The 18128-nt window shown below is 43.8% G+C and overlaps 1 protein-coding gene across 2 annotated transcripts in view; it reads right to left on the bottom strand.

Annotated features, from left to right (window-relative positions):
- Positions 1–3935: 3935 nt before the first annotated feature.
- NFU1 (NFU1 iron-sulfur cluster scaffold) overlaps positions 3936–18128 on the bottom strand; it is a 30484-nt gene continuing 16291 nt past the window's right edge. For both annotated transcript variants that reach the window (XM_066593051.1, XM_066593050.1), the window contains exons 6-8: positions 17062–17125; positions 12707–12881; positions 3936–4377 (exon numbers count right to left, since the gene is read on the bottom strand). In XM_066593051.1, the coding sequence (XP_066449148.1) occupies positions 4327–4377; positions 12707–12881; positions 17062–17125 (290 nt within the window). In that variant the 3' untranslated portion in view covers positions 3936–4326. The remainder of the gene's footprint in view (positions 4378–12706; positions 12882–17061; positions 17126–18128) is intronic.

Below are 18128 nucleotides of genomic sequence, written 5' to 3'. Positions count from 1 at the left end.
AAGACCGTGATGATGCGCTCATACGGAACGATTAATGCCGAAAAATATCATTAAAACGAACGAAAGCCAGCCAGCATGAAAATAGTCGTTGGCTTGTTGGTTTCTAGTTCACATAGGAATTTGAAACACTAAATGAGAAGTTCCTAACGATGATTTGCCTGTCTAAACAGGCTTCACAATCACGAATGAGTTGATGATGAGGTCACCAGTTTGTTCACTTATGTATGTGCTTTTTTCATTTTTTCTTGCACATATGTAGTATTTTGCATTTCTCCTTGTTAAATACCATTCTGTTAGTCAGCGCCTACTGTTGAAGTTTGTCCTAGCTTTGTGTTGTCTGCAAATGTGATAAATTTCCCTCCTGCAGATCATTTATAAAAATTTTGAACAGCACTGGGCCCCTGTACAGAAGCTTGTGGTACCCACTTGAGACATTCTTCCAATTGGATGTGCAGCCATTTATGACCACTCTGAGTACGATCACTCAGCCAGTTGTGAATCCACCTAACATTGTCTTGTCAATCCCATATTTGGTCATTTTTCCAATAAGGATGGTATGAGATACTTTGTCAAATGCTTTACTAAAGTCAGGATATAGTATATTTACTGCATTTTCCTGATCAACCCAGTAGGTGTTTCTGTCGTACAAGGGAATTAGATTAGTCTAGCATGACTTGTTTGTTAAGCCCCATTTACATGGGACGAATGTCAGGCAAACGATGCCCAACACTCGTCCCCTCATGTACTCGCTCCCGTGCTGTTCCACAGGAGCGAGTATCCTTAGCTTGCAGCAAGGTGGCTGGAGATTTCACTCCTAGCTCTCTCCATTCACTTAACACAGCAGCCGTTCAATACTGAACGGCTGTTGCTTACACTGGATGATCATCGTTCAGAATTTTAAGCTGCATAAAATCCTGAACGATGATCGTTCAGTATAAACAGCAGCTGTTCAGAACTGAATGACCGTTGTGTTAAGTGAATGGAGAGGGTCGGGGGGAGAGCAAGGAGAGAAATCTCTAGCCTCCCCGCTGTGAGCCAAGGATACAGCACAGGAGCGAATACATGCGGGGACAAGTGTCGGGCATCGTTTGCCCGACAGTTGTCCCATGTAAATGGGGCTTTACAAACCTATGCTGGATCTGGTTAATTACTCCATTCTCATCCAAGTACTTGCATTTATGTTGTTTAATTTATTCAAAGATCTATCTCGGTATAGAAGTCAGGCTCACAGGCCTGTAGTTTCCTGGGTCCACATTCTTCCCTTTTTTGAAGATAGGGACAACATTTGCCCTTCTGTAATCTTCTTGAACTTCTATTCTGCATGAATTTTCAAAGATTATGGCGAGTGCTTCAGCAATTACCTCTGCTGCTTCCTCTATGCTGAGTTCCCATGGGATGGTTTTACCGCAGAAATATTGCGGCTTTGCTGCAGCAAAAAAAACGTGAGATTTCCACGGGATAAGCACAGCTTCAAAACCTGCAGCACTTAGCTACAGGTTTGGGAGCAGCTTCGCCGCATGCTTTTCCATTGCATCCGGCTCTCCCATAGAGGAGCGAGGCCGCAACAGGAAAGAAAAAAATAAATAAATAAAGAATCGACATGCTGCGTCCCGGGAATTGGCGCTGCAGCGCAGGCTTTGCCGCAATGGATTGTCCGCCCCATGTGGATGAGATTTTTGACAAATCTCGTGCACATGGCTGGCTAATCCCGGGATTAGCATCCGCTGGCGGACTTGCCGCAGCAAAATTCTGCGGAAATCCGTCCTGTGTGAACCCAGCCTTAGTATTCTAGAATGTAATTGATCTGGACATGGAGACTTGAAGTTAGCTAAGTGTTCACTCACATCTCTCTGTTTATAGATAGCAAAGGGAAGATCAGCTGATGTTATATTTACTTTCTGAAAATAGATACAAAATAGGAATTTAAAAGTTGAGCCCTCTCAACATCATTTTTAACCAATTCACCATTTTCTGTAAACACACTACAGTATCTTTGACTTTTCTTTTGCTTTTGACATCCCCCCCCCTGCCAAAAAAAAAATATCTTTTTTCATTGCTTTTGGCCTCTCTTGCAAGCTCCAATTTATTATTAGCTCTAGCTTTTAAAACTTGCCGTACAGTTTCTGCAGATTGCATTATACAGATGCTCCCCGACTTGCGAACAGGTTCCGTTCCGGGAGCCCGTTCGCAAGTCCGTTTTGTTCGCAAGTCGAACAAATGGTAGTATGGAGGGGATCGCGGGTGGATCCCGCTCCATACAACGTCGGGTGCCAGCTGTTCTTACAGCGGGCACCCGGCGGCAGCAGTTCCGACGAGCCGCGCCGCTTGTCGGAACTGTTAACACTTTAAATACCGCTCTGACAGCGGTATTTAAAGTGTTAACAGTTCTGACGAGCGGCGCGGCTCGTCAGAACTGCTGCCGCCGGGTGCCCGCTGTAAGAAACAGCCGGCACCCGACGTTCAGGGGGCCCGTACAGCGTCCCACGATGAGATCGCGGGACGCTGTGTGGTTGCTAGGCAGCCGGGGACCTCCTGAAAGGCCCCAGGGCTGCCTATGCAGAGTGCCTATCAAGCGCACAGCTTGATAGGCGCTCTGCATAGACAGCCCTAGGGCCTTTCAGAAGGCCCCCGGCTGCCCAGCAACCACGATGTGACCGGACAGGCTTCTATCAGGCTTGATAGAAGCCTCTCCGCTCCCTGCACAGCATGATGTAATGCCATAGCATTACATCATACTGTGCAGGACAGATAGTTCGTATCTAGCGAAATTCGTAACTCGAATGTTCGCAAGTCGGGGACTATCTGTATCTTCCTTTCCATTTGATAAACATATTTTTCTTAAGTCATGTGTTCATCCATCCTGGTCTCTTTAAATGTTTTACATTTTTACTTCTTTTAGTGATTATTCCCAACCTTCTTGGACATTTCTGTCCTTAAGAACATTCAGCCATCGGATCCTTCCTATCTGCTTTCTGAGATCATAAAAATCTGCCTTTCTGAAATCCAACCTTGAGGTCTGAATCTTCTTAGGTTTTCCCGCCCTGGTTATCCAAAATTCAAGGATAGCAAGATCCCTGCCTCCTAAGGTCCCAGCCACCCTTACTTCCTCAACCATTCCCTCCTTGTTGGTAAGAATTAGGTCCAAGATAGCAGATCCCCTTGTTTTCTCTTGTTAGCGAGAGTGTATAAGAATTTGTTGGATCCATTACTTTTGCCTGAGATTCCAAACAAATGTCTGGATAGTTAAAAAGTGTCCCATGATCACTCTGTCAGACTTATTTGAGAATACATATGCGCTGTTGTGATCACACTACCTGGATCATTTTTATGATGCCATAAATAAAAGTTAATTTTTAACAGACGTGCTGGAGTTTTTATTAAGAAAAATCCCCTTACATTCTCTCTTTTGTGTTACTATCTTTACATAGTTTTGTGTCATCTGCAAATATTGATATTTTACTGCACAATCCTACCAGGTCAATAATAAATATATATTAAAAAGAAAAGGGCCCAATACTGCCCCCTGTGGTCAAATATTGATTTACATTTCTCTTTGCATTTTAATTGACAAAAATAAACACTTCTATTTTTGAAAACCTTCTTACTTTGCAGCTTTTTTCAATTCCTATCTAAAACCTTTGTACGATATATATTACTGTTCTTAAACTTAACATACCTAACTATTTACATTTCAGTCCAAAAGTCACAACTGTAAAGCCAGTTATGTAATCCCCGGAGGGAAGCTTCCACTGTCAATGACAGCCAACATATCCAGCAAATGTTGAATCACTCTTTACTTCTGCCCTCTAGAGGGTTGTGAAGGTGGTGCGCATTAGTATGCTGATGTGTCCTGTATATATCCCAGGGATCATGACACAGAAGGAAACAAATCATTCAATCTATAGTCTGATAGAACAGATAACGTTGTACACAGATGAGGTTATACTTTATTTCTACTCTTAAAGTGATAAATAATTCAGCAGAAACATAATAGGGTGCACAAACTAAAGGGGGGGTGCCAAAAAAAAAAAAAGTGTGCTTCTCAGAAAGATCTAATCAGCGGTTTCCACATACAAATGTAGAAAAAAACCAACATACACAGGCATCATCACTTCAGGCCTCGCAGATCAAAAACACCAAAGAGTCTCGACTTTCCATAGTAATCAGACTCCGGCTTTCATTTCCTAAACTGTGTTGTGCAAATAAAACACGGACTTTGATTGGCCACTTTTTCTTAAGACATTGTTTATACTAAGGCCATGATGGAAATAAAAACAAGTTGTATCAGCGGAGTCACAAGGGTTTTGGTCTTCATTATTAAGACGCTCAAGAAGAAGCGGGTTCTTGTCCAACAGCTTCGTCATCGTCATCGGTCACCTAAAATAGCAATAAAAGCTCAGTTTATAAAGCGCTGCTAATATCGCCTGTATGAAAGCGCATCTAATGGTGCGCAGAACTGAAACTATCCAAGGTACAGTTGTAATTATAGGAAGTAGCCATTTTTTTCTGAACAGTGAAGAATGCTTAAAATGAACACTAACTTTTCACAAAAAGTCTGCTCACCGATCAGCCTATGTGTGTCTCATCAATACTGTAAAATTCTTGCAGTAAACATTTTTGTTTTATTACTAAAAATCAACACTAGGGGTCTCCCTTCCAGCACCTTTGCAATTCACTGCCTGTGGTTAGGCATTTGGCTTCTCTAGTAAACAGGGACATGGAGACACTGCTAGTTACTACATGCAACAGAGAGGCAGGCATTTAGATACGAACTTGCGCCTGATTGTACAGGGCTATGCAAGGAAGTATGGGAAGAGTGGGAGAGGAAGTCCTGGCCAGTACTGTACTGGCAGAATGGTTGTTTAGGATGTGCGCCCACCTGTAAGTTGCTTGCAAACAGCACTCATGGTATCCATGATTTCTAAAACGACGTGTAAAATCTTCATATTCTCTAAATATGTACAATTTTGTCTAACTCTAAAAGAAATGACCTATTGGTAAACCCGTTTTTATACTCTATGCCATATTATACAATCATTCTTTTCACTCTTTTGTAATTGCACTTTATCTCATATTGTATCTCACATTATACAGCCGGTTGTGATTCTTATTGCACTATACACACTTTATTGTTTGGAAATACATTGTGACCTCCTGTAAAGTTATATGTACACTACTGCTATTCTATCTACTAGGGCACATATATCAAACCCGGCCCGCCAACTCATTTTATATGGCCCACTGGCCATGTAGCAACCCAACAGGCATTCCACTCACCCAGCCTGCAACCATCCTGTACACAGAGCAAATGGAATAGGGCAGCGGCTACAGGCTCAGCAGTAGCTGCCAGCACCAGACTGGAGCTGCAGGCTGGATAAGTAGAATGCATGAGGGGTTACTGCCAGGCCAGAGACCAAAAGGAGGGAGAGGGGGTTAGGGGAGTCGCTATTATTGGAACTACCATGGGGAAAGTGTTTCTTCCACTATGCAAGCTGGCGATCATGTGCCAGCTGGGGTCCCTTGGCACAGCAGAGCTGCAGGGTCCTAGCAGACCCTGATCAGCTCTTCCAGTGACTATTGTCACTACAGGGGGAGGTTTCTCTTGTACCTGGGGCTCCTATGGATGCCCCAGCTGCAGTGAAAAAGTGTGTAAGAAAGAAAAAAAAAAAAAAACGACCACGTGAATGACCCCCAGAGGTCTTATATCATGTCATGAGGGACAGAGACTGTAAAAAAAAATGGAATAAAATAAAAATATATAAAAAGAAAATGACCCAAAGCAAGGCTAACCAAAACAGTCACTGTATGCGCCCTGTAATCCTAAATCATACATATTATATATCAAAACATCCAAAACAAGTTGAGGAACCCATTCCCATACTTTATTTTAGCATTAATTTACTAATTAAAAAAAACAACAAATAAACATTAAAAAAATACCCCCAATAACACAAAAAAAAAAGGCAATGAGAAACATTTAAAAAATAGCCCTAAATAGGGAAAAAATGCAGCAAAAATGATTTGGGTAGCTAAAAGATGGGGGGGGGGGGGGGGGGTGTAGGAAGAGGGGGGCTGGGGGAAGGGGGGTAAGGCAGTTAAACCCCCACATAGGTAAAATCACTAAAAAGTGCCTGGTCCTTGAGGGGTTAAATAGATTTGATCACCAATCACTTTTGACTGACTGAAGAACTGCTCATCTCCCATCAGCCAAGCTCTTCAATGGTAATGAAAGGAAGCCAGTCTCCAGGTTTCACTTTTCTAAACCAACTGTAGCACAATATGAATCATGAAGAAAGCTAAACATGTATCTATTACTGCCCCGTCTGTTCATATCTGTAGGAAAGCAGGTCTTAACACTCCCACACCGTATGCTAACTGGGCCCAAACGGCCTTGTGGTACCGCCCAGAGCCTTCTGTGTAACCCAGTCCCTCTTGCTTTGTTTGACGTAGATGATGTCCCCGTCCTGAAGTCAGAGTGAGGAGACTGTTGTCGTCCCAACAGCCATTAGTACTGTACCTGCACACAAGAGCGATAGTCGGTCAGTGAATGGAGGCGGAGCGCATTGGAGATCTTTTCCTGCCACACCCCAAGATTCACTGTGAACAGGAAGTCGATCAAAGATGAACAGCTGCCTGTTTACACTGAGAAAAAAACTCACTCACTAACTGCTTCATTTCAGTAGTGATCAAATGAAGTGATTTCTTGCTCAGTACCCTGTTGGGTCCCATGTTTACATGGGAAACTTATCGCCGAAAGTCACTTGTATGAGTGATTTTGCGTCCAGTGTACAGCCATCCTTATCATCAAGTTAGGCCATGAATAGCTGATGTGCACAACCAGAAGCACACAGCTCCGTACACTTTGCACTGGCCATGCGTGGTATTGCAGGCACGGATCCTATTCAGTTCAAGTAGAGCCGCACCTACAATACCATCCTGGCCTAGTACAAAGTGTACGGAGCTGTGCCCTTCTGGCTCCACAGACAGACACAATCCCGTTAAGACGAATTAATAATTTTCCTGGATGTGAACCTTTGCGATTGTTCCTTATGACAACACAATGCTTACATTTAGAGGCCTGTAAACTTCCTCATGCAAACTCATCCAGAGCACACACTATAAAATACAGCTTAGAGACACTTAAGGGATATAGCTACTTGGGGCGATAACACTGCAGATGTTCTTCTGTGGCCGGACCCTAAACACAGATCTGTCACCCAAATATGTTGCCCTACATAAAAGCAGCAAGTCATGAGGACCGCTCTGTTGTTCTATTACTCAAAATGGCACAAACAATACTGTACCACATGGCCAATAGGATGCAATCAAACTCAATGGACTCGTAGTTATGAGTCCACTGTGTTCATAAGGGAGCACCGCTGTATACTTGCAAAACCCAATCTTTTTGTTTCCCGAGAGAAGAGACACCAAAAGAGCTGTCGGAAAGCAGCTTGACGGCCAACTTAGACGATACGAATGTCGGGCAAACGATTACATCATTCTGTGCAGGACAGATTGTTCGCATCTTGCGACGTTTGTAACGCGAACGTTTTCACGTTGGGGACTATCTGCATTGTATATTTTAAATTCAGTAGAGAAAAAGCTAAAAAAGAAAAAAAAAATGGCAGAATAGCAGTTTTCCCATCATCTTGCTTCCCCAAAACAGGATTGAAAAAAAAATGATCAAAAACGAGTATATACCTAAAAATGGTATCAATAAAAACTATAGGTGGTCTAATAAAAAACAAGCCCTCGTACAGCTGTCACCGGAAAAATAAATGTTCTGGTCCTGGAATGTGGCGCCATACAGAGAGGGTGTTTTTGTTTTTTTTTAAAACACAAAAAGAAAGTGCTTATGTGTACAAAAGGAGTAAAACATAATAAAACCTCTATAAATGTGTTGTGGTCATAATTGTAATGATCCATAATATGTATACCGCATGGTGGATGCCATAAAGATACATCCCAAGAAACAATGTTGAAATAGCTGTTTTCTGATGGCCCCTCCAGCAAAAAAAAAAACAAAAAAAACCCAGAACTTATTCAGTGCATTACATGTACCCGAACGTGCTTCATATGAAAACTAGAACTCTTTCCACAATATACACAAGGTCTCATACAGCTGCACGGATTAAAAAGAAAGTTGACTACTAGAACACAAAAGGGAAAACAATTTACTGATTCTTAAGGTGACTAAGCTCTGCGCCAAATATATTTACACGAAATATACATTCAAGATCTACAATTAAAAAATATATATATATAAAAAAAAAAGTTTTTCCAAAATTTCAGGTTACTGTCAGGGGGGTAAAGAGGGTGAACTGCAGCCCTGGAGTTCACAGATGTAACACATGCAGCCCATCCCTTTATTTATTCTTTATCGAGATATAAAAAGCTAACCGCTGCCCCCAGGGGTGGAACAGCCTGAATTACAGGTTTTTCCTACATGACCAATCAGTCCACGTTTCAGGTATATCAGTGCAGTCACTAGTATTCTGGTTGGTATTTGTAAGCCAAAACCGGAAGGGGAACCTTTAGGCTAGGTTCCCACAGGACGGAAATATCACCAAAAAGCTGCAAGATTTCCACGGGGGAGCCGCAGCTTAAAAGGCTGTGGGTTTTGGAGCGGTTCGGCTGCCGGCATTCCGATGCGGCTTTCTCTCCCCATAGAAAGGAGTGAGACCACAATGGGAAAAAAAAATTTGACATGCTGTGGCTGTCAATTCTGCGCTGTATCACTGGTTCCGCCCAGCTTTGCCACTATGGATTGGCCGCCCCGTGTGGACCAGATTTTTGCAAAATCTCATCCACATAGCAGGCTAATCCCGGTATTAGGAGCCACGGGCAGATAAGCTGCACATTAATTCTGCGGCAAATCCATCCCGTGTGAACCCAGCCACAGAGAAACTGGAATGGAAACATCGTTCACCTCTGCTGCGTTTGGGACACACTCCCGTTTTTTTCTGATATCAGACTTCTCCAGCCAAATCTCAAATGGTGTGCAAAGTGGTGTGCTTTCAAGGGGAGCGGTCTACAAGTACTAGAAGTTATGGTGCTCACAGGGCAGAGAAGGGGGAGTCTGGGGAGTACTTTTTAAACCTACCTGGCACCCTATTCCCACTCTGTCACTCCTGGACGGACGGTGTCAGAAATACATAGTGCTTGTGACATGGTGTGCCAATGTATCTGAATGTTATCTTTGGTTAATGAAGTTATTATTTCATGGCCCGTCTACATGTAACAAATGTCACGCAAAATTAATTCGAACGAACTAAAGTGCGCTGTAATCATCTAGACGCAAGGCCATTGGTACTCGGGTTCAGCCCACACAAAAATCATCGTTCACATCTCATTGCATCTAAATGCTCCCTGCTCAGTGTTTCTCCTAGATTGTGAAGCGCTGAGCAAGAAGTAAGCGATATTCGGCGATGATCTGCCTGTCCAAGCATTCTGCATGAGCGCCAACAACTGCGGGTGACGTCACTCGCACGAGCGCTCTTTAGACAAACAGTCATTTTGTGTAAATGAGGCTACTGGATGAACTGAACCCTGTCCACATTGCCTTATCAGGCCGGACGTGGCTCCTGCTCTATCCCTTAGCGGGGTTGTACGGTTGTTGGACAGCATCCCTTTAACCCCTTCATGACACGGCCTATTTTGGCGTTGAGGACCAAGCGATTTTTTGGTATTTTTCCATCTCCATTTTTCAAAAGCCATACCTTTTTTATTTTTCCGTGGACGCGGCCGTATAAGGGCTTGTTTTTTGCGTGGCGAACTGTAGTTTTTATCGATGCCAATTTTGGGTACATAGACTATATTGTAAAATGTTTTATTTTTTTTTAATGATAGCAGAGAGAGAAAACACATCAATTCTGCCATAGATTTTTTTATTTTTTTTTTACACCGTTAATCATGCAGCATAAATGAGACTTTCCATTTTTTCTGCAGACCGGTACGGTTACAACGATACCAAAATTCTAACATTTTTTTTAGGTTTTCCCACCTTTCTGCAATAAAAACCCTTTTTTTTGGAAATCTTTTTTCTATTCTAAATTGCTGCATTCAAAGTCATGTAACTTTTTTATTTTTTGATGTACAGAGCTCTATGAGGGCTTATTTTTTGCGAGACGAGCTGTAGATTTTATTGGTACCATTTTGGCGTACATACGACTTTTTTGATCACTTTTATTGCGTTTTTAGTGAGGCAAAATGCTAAAAATGAGCATTTTGCCTCAGTTTTTTAGCTTTTTTTTTAGCGTTTTTTTTCGGTGTACAGTCAAAAGCATGTGCAACTTATTGTACGCATCGTTACGGACGCGACAATACCAAATATGTGGGGTTTTATTTTTTTTTTACCTTTTTTTATGCTAATCTGAGAAAAAGCATAAAAAATGGTTTTTTTACTCTTTTTTTTACATTTTTTTAAATTCATTTTTTAAATCTTTCTTTTTTTTACACTGTTTGTGTCCCTCTGAGGGACTTTAATTACTGCCCTGATGATCGCTGTCATAAGGCATGGCAGAGCTACTGCTCTCCCATGCCTTATCGCTCATACAGCGATCTCAGGCATAGGCAATACAGGACGCCAGTGTCTGGCGTCCTGTTGCCATGGTGACAGGCCGGGCTCTCGCGATGACATCGCGAGTTCCGGCCGGAGACACAGAGGGAGCCGCGCTCCCGCTGTGAACTCTTTCCCTGCCGCGATCTACTTAGATCGCGGCAGGGAAGGGGTTAACAGTGGCGGGCGCATCTCCGATGTCCCCCCGCTGCTGCAGCGAGACGCCGGCTGTGAGTGACAGCCGGCTCCCGCTGCGGGATAGCGCTGGATCACATATGATCCAGCGCTATCTCCAGGACGTAAGTTTACGCCCTGTTGCGGGAAGTACCCCGCTCCCAGGACGTAAACTTACGCCCTGCAGCGGGAATGGGTTAATATGGCTGCATGTATTGAAAGAATAAACCGAGCATTACGTACCTCCCCAGCTGGTGACATCACAGGAAGTCAGCTGACCGCTCGTTCTACCGCCATTGGTTCTCACATCCTGCTAGAAGTTTGGGAATGTGACACTGCAGCTGTCACCTGACTTCCTGCGACGTCAGCTGTCACAACAAACAATGGGACCAGGGCAGCAGTGATGGTGGAGAGGCAAACACTATTATGGGGATGTTATCTGGTAACCGGACAATCCCTTTAAGCTTGGGTGTGACTGACGAGACGGTTTTCTTTCCATCATAACTATAGAGAATAAGTTATCAGTTAAGAGGATTGGGCTGCCTGTCCACAGGCGCTTTTGCATTGCGTTCCCCGCAGCGACAATCCGTCCGCAGCATGCTGCGAATTGCCGCGATTCTCTGTAGTGAGCTTATCTGTCAGATAGGCTGACAGCAGAGATCCGTCTGCCGACTCTGCTCCCGGGTAGCGGCTCCCGCAGCAGAGATCAGCTGCGGGATTTTGCAACGCCCGTGGACAGGCAGCCTCTTAAAGAATTAAGAGTAATTCGTTTAATTGGAATTCAAAGGATTGTAAACTGGAATAGCAGGACTGACCAGTATACAGCGACACTGCAAACTGATCTAACAAGTGGTAGCTGCAACACTGACATCTAGAGGCCACTATGTGACCTGCACTTTCAAGAACCTGAAAATACACAGATGAATGCTTGTCACAAACTTACAGACCAGGCCCGAGTAGTCTTGAAAACTGTCTAATGTAATTTCTGTAAGCCATTAAAAAGTATCATATTTACAAGATCATTTGGATTCTCTTACCAGGAGAAATACCACATTTTTCTACTGGATAACACAGTACCAAACTTTTTCTTTTTTACAGATCATAAAAATCAGAAGAGCAAATAAAAAAAAATTGCAATTATTTTATTATTCCTAACTTTGAATCAATGAAATCTTTGAGCATGGGATAATATAAAACTGGAAATATGGGGTGTGAGGCAACAAATGCTCTGGGGGGTCACAGACATACACTATTACTGACCTAGCTTTAGGATAGGTCAATAACAACAGATCAACTGCTGCAGTTGACCACAATGCAGTCAGTTCAGCAAGGGCTCAGTCTGGTATTGCAGCTCTCCCCCATGGAAGTGAAAGGGAGAAACTCCTTTAAATATCTGTGCAAAATAACAATATATATGTATATTACACACACACACACACACACACACACACACACACACACACACACGAGTTACGAACAAGCCTGTCTATAAGCATGTAATGCTTATAGCATAGGCAGCTCTGGGGCCTTACGGCCTGCAACAGCTCCGATAAGCCGCGCTGCTCATCGGAGATGTTAACTCTTTAAATACCGCAGGGTCATATATTCAGTTTGTGTGCTGTCTTTATATTCCACAGACAGCACACAGACCCATAAAAGGCAATGAAGCCATTCAGAGGACCAATTTTTCCCATGGGTGAAGGAAAGAAAAAAAAGAAAATAATTGCTGCTTGTCCAATTCTCATCGGTTTTCACAAACAAGGAAAGGATATGCAATGTGTAAACGATGTGGAGATTGGCCAGCACACAAGTGCCTATGTGTTCAACAATGCGATTTGCGCTAAGAGTTTCTGGTGTGTTTCTTCTGTGTGAATCCGGCCTTAGATTGGAAGAAATATGCAGAGCTGCCAATACCTTCCATGATATCAGTGCAAGCCCTTGTATCCACAGAAGCATGAATAGACAGTTATGTACCTGCTCCACCCCCTCCACCTCCGGGATATAGAACTGCAGCATATTCTGGATGCCGCTCTTCAGTGTGATGATGGAGCTCGGGCAGCTGGTGCAGGACCCCTGGAGCTTCAGCTGTACAATGCCATCCTGGAAGCCTCTGTAGAGGACGTCACCACCGTCTTCTTGAACCGTCGGCCTTTGGAGATGGAGAGAGGAGAAATGGTCTTATTTGTACATGTATGCCATGGAATACATCTAGTTTAATACTGTGAACACGCGTTGTAAAGACTAATCATGGACTGTAGACAGACATCTGTCGCCATCTGACAAACACTTCACTAGGCCCACAAAGTAAAGCTTCTGGCCATATCTACCAACCATCTGCACCCATAAAAAAGGCACCAAAAGTGAGGCAAGACACCACAATAAAACCCCAAAACACACTTTTGGTAATGTATTTCATAAGCTACAGCCAACATCTGGCCATGGGGTCTTTTGAAGCAAAACACTGTGTGAAACCATCCATAAAGTGGGTTGTCCAGTGGAAAAGTGCTGATGGCCAATCCCTTAGGATAGGCCATCAGTAGTAGATTGGCAGGGCTTTTTTGCCCCAGACCCCCACCAATCACCTGACGGCTGGGCTAGTGTACTCATGCACGGAGCTGATTTCTGCAGGAAGCAGACAGCTCTGTTCCCACTGCAGTGCCCAGGCTTGGTATTGCAAGTTAATTTCTTATCAAAATTATTGAGATACTGGTCTGTATCACTAATCCTGGCCACTAGAAAGAGAATGGACCCATTTGTTTCCTGCAGAAATCAGCCCAGCAAACAGCTGATCGGCAGGAGACCTGGGAAATGGACCCCTGGCCAATCTACTGCTGGTGGCCTATCCTCAGAATAAACCATTAATAGTTTACAACTGGCTAACCCCTTTAAATTTTAGCTCAACAGGCTGAACTAGATGCACATTGTCTTCATTCAGCTTAACATACTATGTGTAAAAATAACAAACCAGCTTCTATTCTCTCCCATCTCTTGCTGCTGTCCACCCAACCCTGTGATGTATTGTTTACAGGCTGCTGCAGCCAATGATCGATCCCTGAGCTCTGTTATTGGCTGTAGCAGTCTGTGAGGTACTGCTGCAGCCTGTAAACATTATGTACGAACGGAGACCCGTGGTTACGGTCCTGGACACAGCGGGAGCAGAAAAATTTTAGCGGGTTTGTTATCTTTACACATGGGCAGTATATTGAGCTGAATTTTGAATAAGTCGAACAACCCCTTCAAGGTGACGTCTCATCACAGACAAGCATTATGGGAGCAGACGTGATGATCAGCTACTCAAACCCCATTTATAGGGAAGTTTCCTTACAGTAATGCAGTAAAAAAAAGTGGGCTGAAAAGGGGGAGATCCCGGCTGGGGACTTTGTGTCTGGTATACATAGAAGAGTAAGCTTGCTGCCCAACGCTCTGCAGATATAGATATTATCAGAACTGATCCTTTGGGTGACATCTGCTGTAAGTTTCTGTAGGTTTCCCTCACATTCCAAACAAATGGGTTCATCGTTGGTGACTGTACAGATTGGCGAGCTGCCCACCACAGCGGCGCACACAATTACTAGAGGTGCAGCAGAGATTCATCTCATTTTTAATCTAGAGACATTATTCATTGATGAGCCTGTCCTGCCACACCCATTACCGGTTACTGTGTTGTAAGCCAGACCTAATGACACGTCCACAGTATGTAGTGGCATCCAAATCCTGACATCACGGGTCACTGAAACTACAATGATGAGGCGAGGCGAGGCTCTGGAACGAGACTCTACTGGCAAGCTAGACGCATTTAACTCTTTCCAATCCAATTTGTATCTTGGTTTTCCTAGGGGGCTTACTCTTTTTCTGCCATTATACAACAGCGCTATCTGCTGGCTAGAGCCAGTACTGCATGAGGTGACACGTTGGATAGGCTCCGACAGCAGAGAGGCTGGCAATATACAGTAAGAGAACCCCGATGGACGTCTTCCAACATCGGAGCTGCACAGCCTTAAATCATAATGTCTTCAGAGGTCAGACAGTGGATTGGAAAGGGTTAACTCATAGAAGAAAAGGTTCTGCTGGAGAAATAATATATGCTCAGCTCTGCCATACCACAGATCCCAACGGTGCCCAATGGACCACACTGACTCTGAATGTTGGGACCACCCCCTGATATAGAATAGGAGTCCCCATTCTTAGCAAGCACGGTAACTTTTTATTAAGCTCTTTAGAGAACCCAGAAACAGCCAAGAGCTCATTGATGTATAAATGGTGTCTAACTGGGTCATCGTTATACTTCCTATATCCCCAACTACAATCTACAGTGGTCTCCTGGAATAATTCTTCAACCAGCTCGAAACATTAAAACGGTTATATTTTAGAATTTGGTGCACGAGGATCACAATAACCCCCGAGTATGTGATGACCAAGATGGAAAAATTCTCATCCTGAGGAATTCCTCTTCCAAAGACACTTTAGGTGTATTCATCATTGTACTCCATGCATGCTCAGAGCATGAAAGACATAGGCATCAGGGCTGTAATACTAGACTGTAATCAGCACTTCCCTTCCTACCTCTCGCTGGTTGTACTCCGGGTCTTCCCTGGCATCACTACCATTAATGCGGCATATTCTGAGACTTTTTCTATGTATGAACAATAGATGATTAGTGGGGAACCACCGCTCGGATCCCTGCGGATCAGCAGATTCCCGGTACCACTGTCACTGTGGTTTGCGCAGCTAACAGAGTGCTGTGACCACAGCATAGCAGCCTGGGTTGGTACTGCAAGCACAGCTCCTATTGAATTGAATGAGCTGCGCCTGCAATACAGACCCCAGCCTCTGCGCTATAGTCAAGTCTTTCTGCTTCCAGCACTGATCACAGTGCCAGTGGTAACAGGAATCAGCTCAATGGCGAGGATCTGAGCGGTGGGTCCCTATCAGTCATCAATAGAAAATAAAATAGTCCCAGAATCCCCCTTTAACACTCCCCCATACAAGTGCGCTGACTGGACTTGTGGGGATTAACTCTCCGAAGACAAATGCACCCTCAGAGTCATGTGACCTGTATAAATGCACTCAGTTCATGTACCCTTGGGAGGGTTAATCCCAGTGAGCACACTTGTCAGGGCAGTGCCAATGGTTGTAATGCGAGGTGACATATAGCCAGCCAAATGTGGTGGAAGGGAGAGAACCAACAGCAGTCACTGTCTACTACTACAGTCCTGAGTTCTATATTTTCACACTCTAAGCATGCTCGGAGTGCAATGATGAATGCATCAATTGTGAGCGGGAACTTTCAGACATAAGAGATCCAAGTATATGAGACACACTCTTAAGCCTCTCTTTTCGAGGTCAGTATTCACCTTGTCCTTGCTCCCCCCCACCCGCACCACTATAATCCAATCAAAGTGAGGCCAGAGTATTTACATTGTCCTTGCTCTCCCAACTGTGCACTAGGGGAAAGATTTAGCATTGTTTTTTGTGGCTCAAAACAAACTTTTTGATAGGTACACCATTCTATGCCACTTAAAAAACAACTTCTAAATGAGGTGAAATGTGTTTTTTGTTGTTTTTTTTTTAGATTCATTTTTTCATCACATTAAAACTAGTCACACAAAAAAACAAGCCCTCAGACAGCTATAACGGCAGAAAAAAAGAAAGCTCTGAATTATTTTAACAGTGGGGAGGAGAAGCCAAAAATTGAAATCGCCATGTTCTCAAGAGTTCAAGACCAGGTTCACACGGCTCTGGAGCTGGTGATGACCCGGTGTACTGCTGCATATGGGGGCGAAATTGTACTGTGCTGACAGAGTATCTCACACATGCCCGTTTATATTTCCCGTAATATAATAGCGTACGGAGCGCAGACATATGTGCCCATAGAGAACAATGGGCTCCATCTCGCGCATGTACGCGGCAAAGTAGAACATGCTACGTTCTTCTTTTTGCTCGCGTATTACAAAATTCCGACATGCTAATGTGATCGTAACTGCAGAAAGCAATTTAATTGATTGCCTGTGAGTTACCGCGTATGATGGCCTAATGCTGAAAACATTACTTCAATGCTGAGATGACTTGCCCTGCTTGATTTGCATCACTTGCAGTGTAATCCAAGAGACATGTATCATTAACTAGATCCTGCCTGGACTGAAAAGTGGTAAATCTAAGTACGAGACGGGATTAGTGATTTATCTACATGACCAACAGATCCGACAATAGAGATCATCTGCAGAGAAAGGTTTCCTACCAATCCAGTGATGCACTGCAAGAGTGCTACACAGATATTCATCACACCATCATTAGCATGACTATACACTATATAAAGGCTCTGGTCTTACCGGATCCTGGTGTCCAGAAGTTCTTTGATCATCGCCACAACCTCATCATCATCTTCTGAAGCAGCTATTACAGGAGACACATGGAAGTGTTAGCCAAACATACTTGGGATTCCTTACAATCACCTTAAACACCAGCAAACACAACGCAAGGTGCTGACCGAGTCATTCTGTACGGCTCCTTTTAAACAAGCCGATTCTCGTCTGCACAAGCGAGTGACATCACCGCCAGCTCGTTCGCTCTTGTGCAGCCTGTTTAGACAGCCAGATTCATCGCTGACTCGTTCAGTCTTACACATTAGATAATATATAAGACTGAACGAGAAGTGTTTAAATGGAACGATTAGTGAACAAACCAACAAAGATTGTTAAGCTGGCATAAAATGAACAAGAAGCGAATGTTTCTCGTTTGGCGTTCAGTTGTTGTCTCACATTTAGGCTGAACGATTATCGTTCATGTTCAAAAATCGTTCAAATGCTAATCTTTCTTTCCAAAAGTATCCCAAGTATTGCTTCTTCTCATGTCCCTTCTGTTGACCGGTGTTTAAATAAGACTGCGATTCCAGAAAGGACTTGGACGCCCGTTCCTGGAGACAGATCTCTATAAAGCAGCCACAGTTGACCACCACATGACACATAGCATTATTCTACATTAGAGGTGATGGCGTTGCTTTATGACAGAATTTACCTGTCATCCAGCCACAGCTCATCCCAAAGCGTGAGGCAGCGGAGACGCACATGCACACCTCCACCCCATTCACTTCAGTGGGACTGCCGGGATAGCAGAGTCGGGTATATCCTGTAGCCCCATTGAAGGTGCGCAAGTGCGTCCTCTGCTGCCTCATACTTCAATACAAGTGGCAGCAGGATAACAGATAAAGCCTGTCATGAGACCACCCCTTTAAGGGACTTTAGCTCCGGGTCAGATCGAGATAATTAAAGCACAGTCCAGAGTTGTATTCACAGCATTGCAGGCTTCAGAGCTGAAATTTCATAGCATTTCTTGCTGGCTCAGTATCTTCATATAGGATTCTCTAGGGATTTGCATCCTGGAAAGTGCCATATTTACA

Source organism: Eleutherodactylus coqui, chromosome 2 (genome assembly GCF_035609145.1).
Source record: "Eleutherodactylus coqui strain aEleCoq1 chromosome 2, aEleCoq1.hap1, whole genome shotgun sequence".
NCBI lineage: Eukaryota > Metazoa > Chordata > Amphibia > Anura > Eleutherodactylidae > Eleutherodactylus > Eleutherodactylus coqui.
The sequence above is the reverse complement of the archived record's forward strand: the minus strand, read 5'-3'. Positions and strand labels throughout refer to the sequence as shown.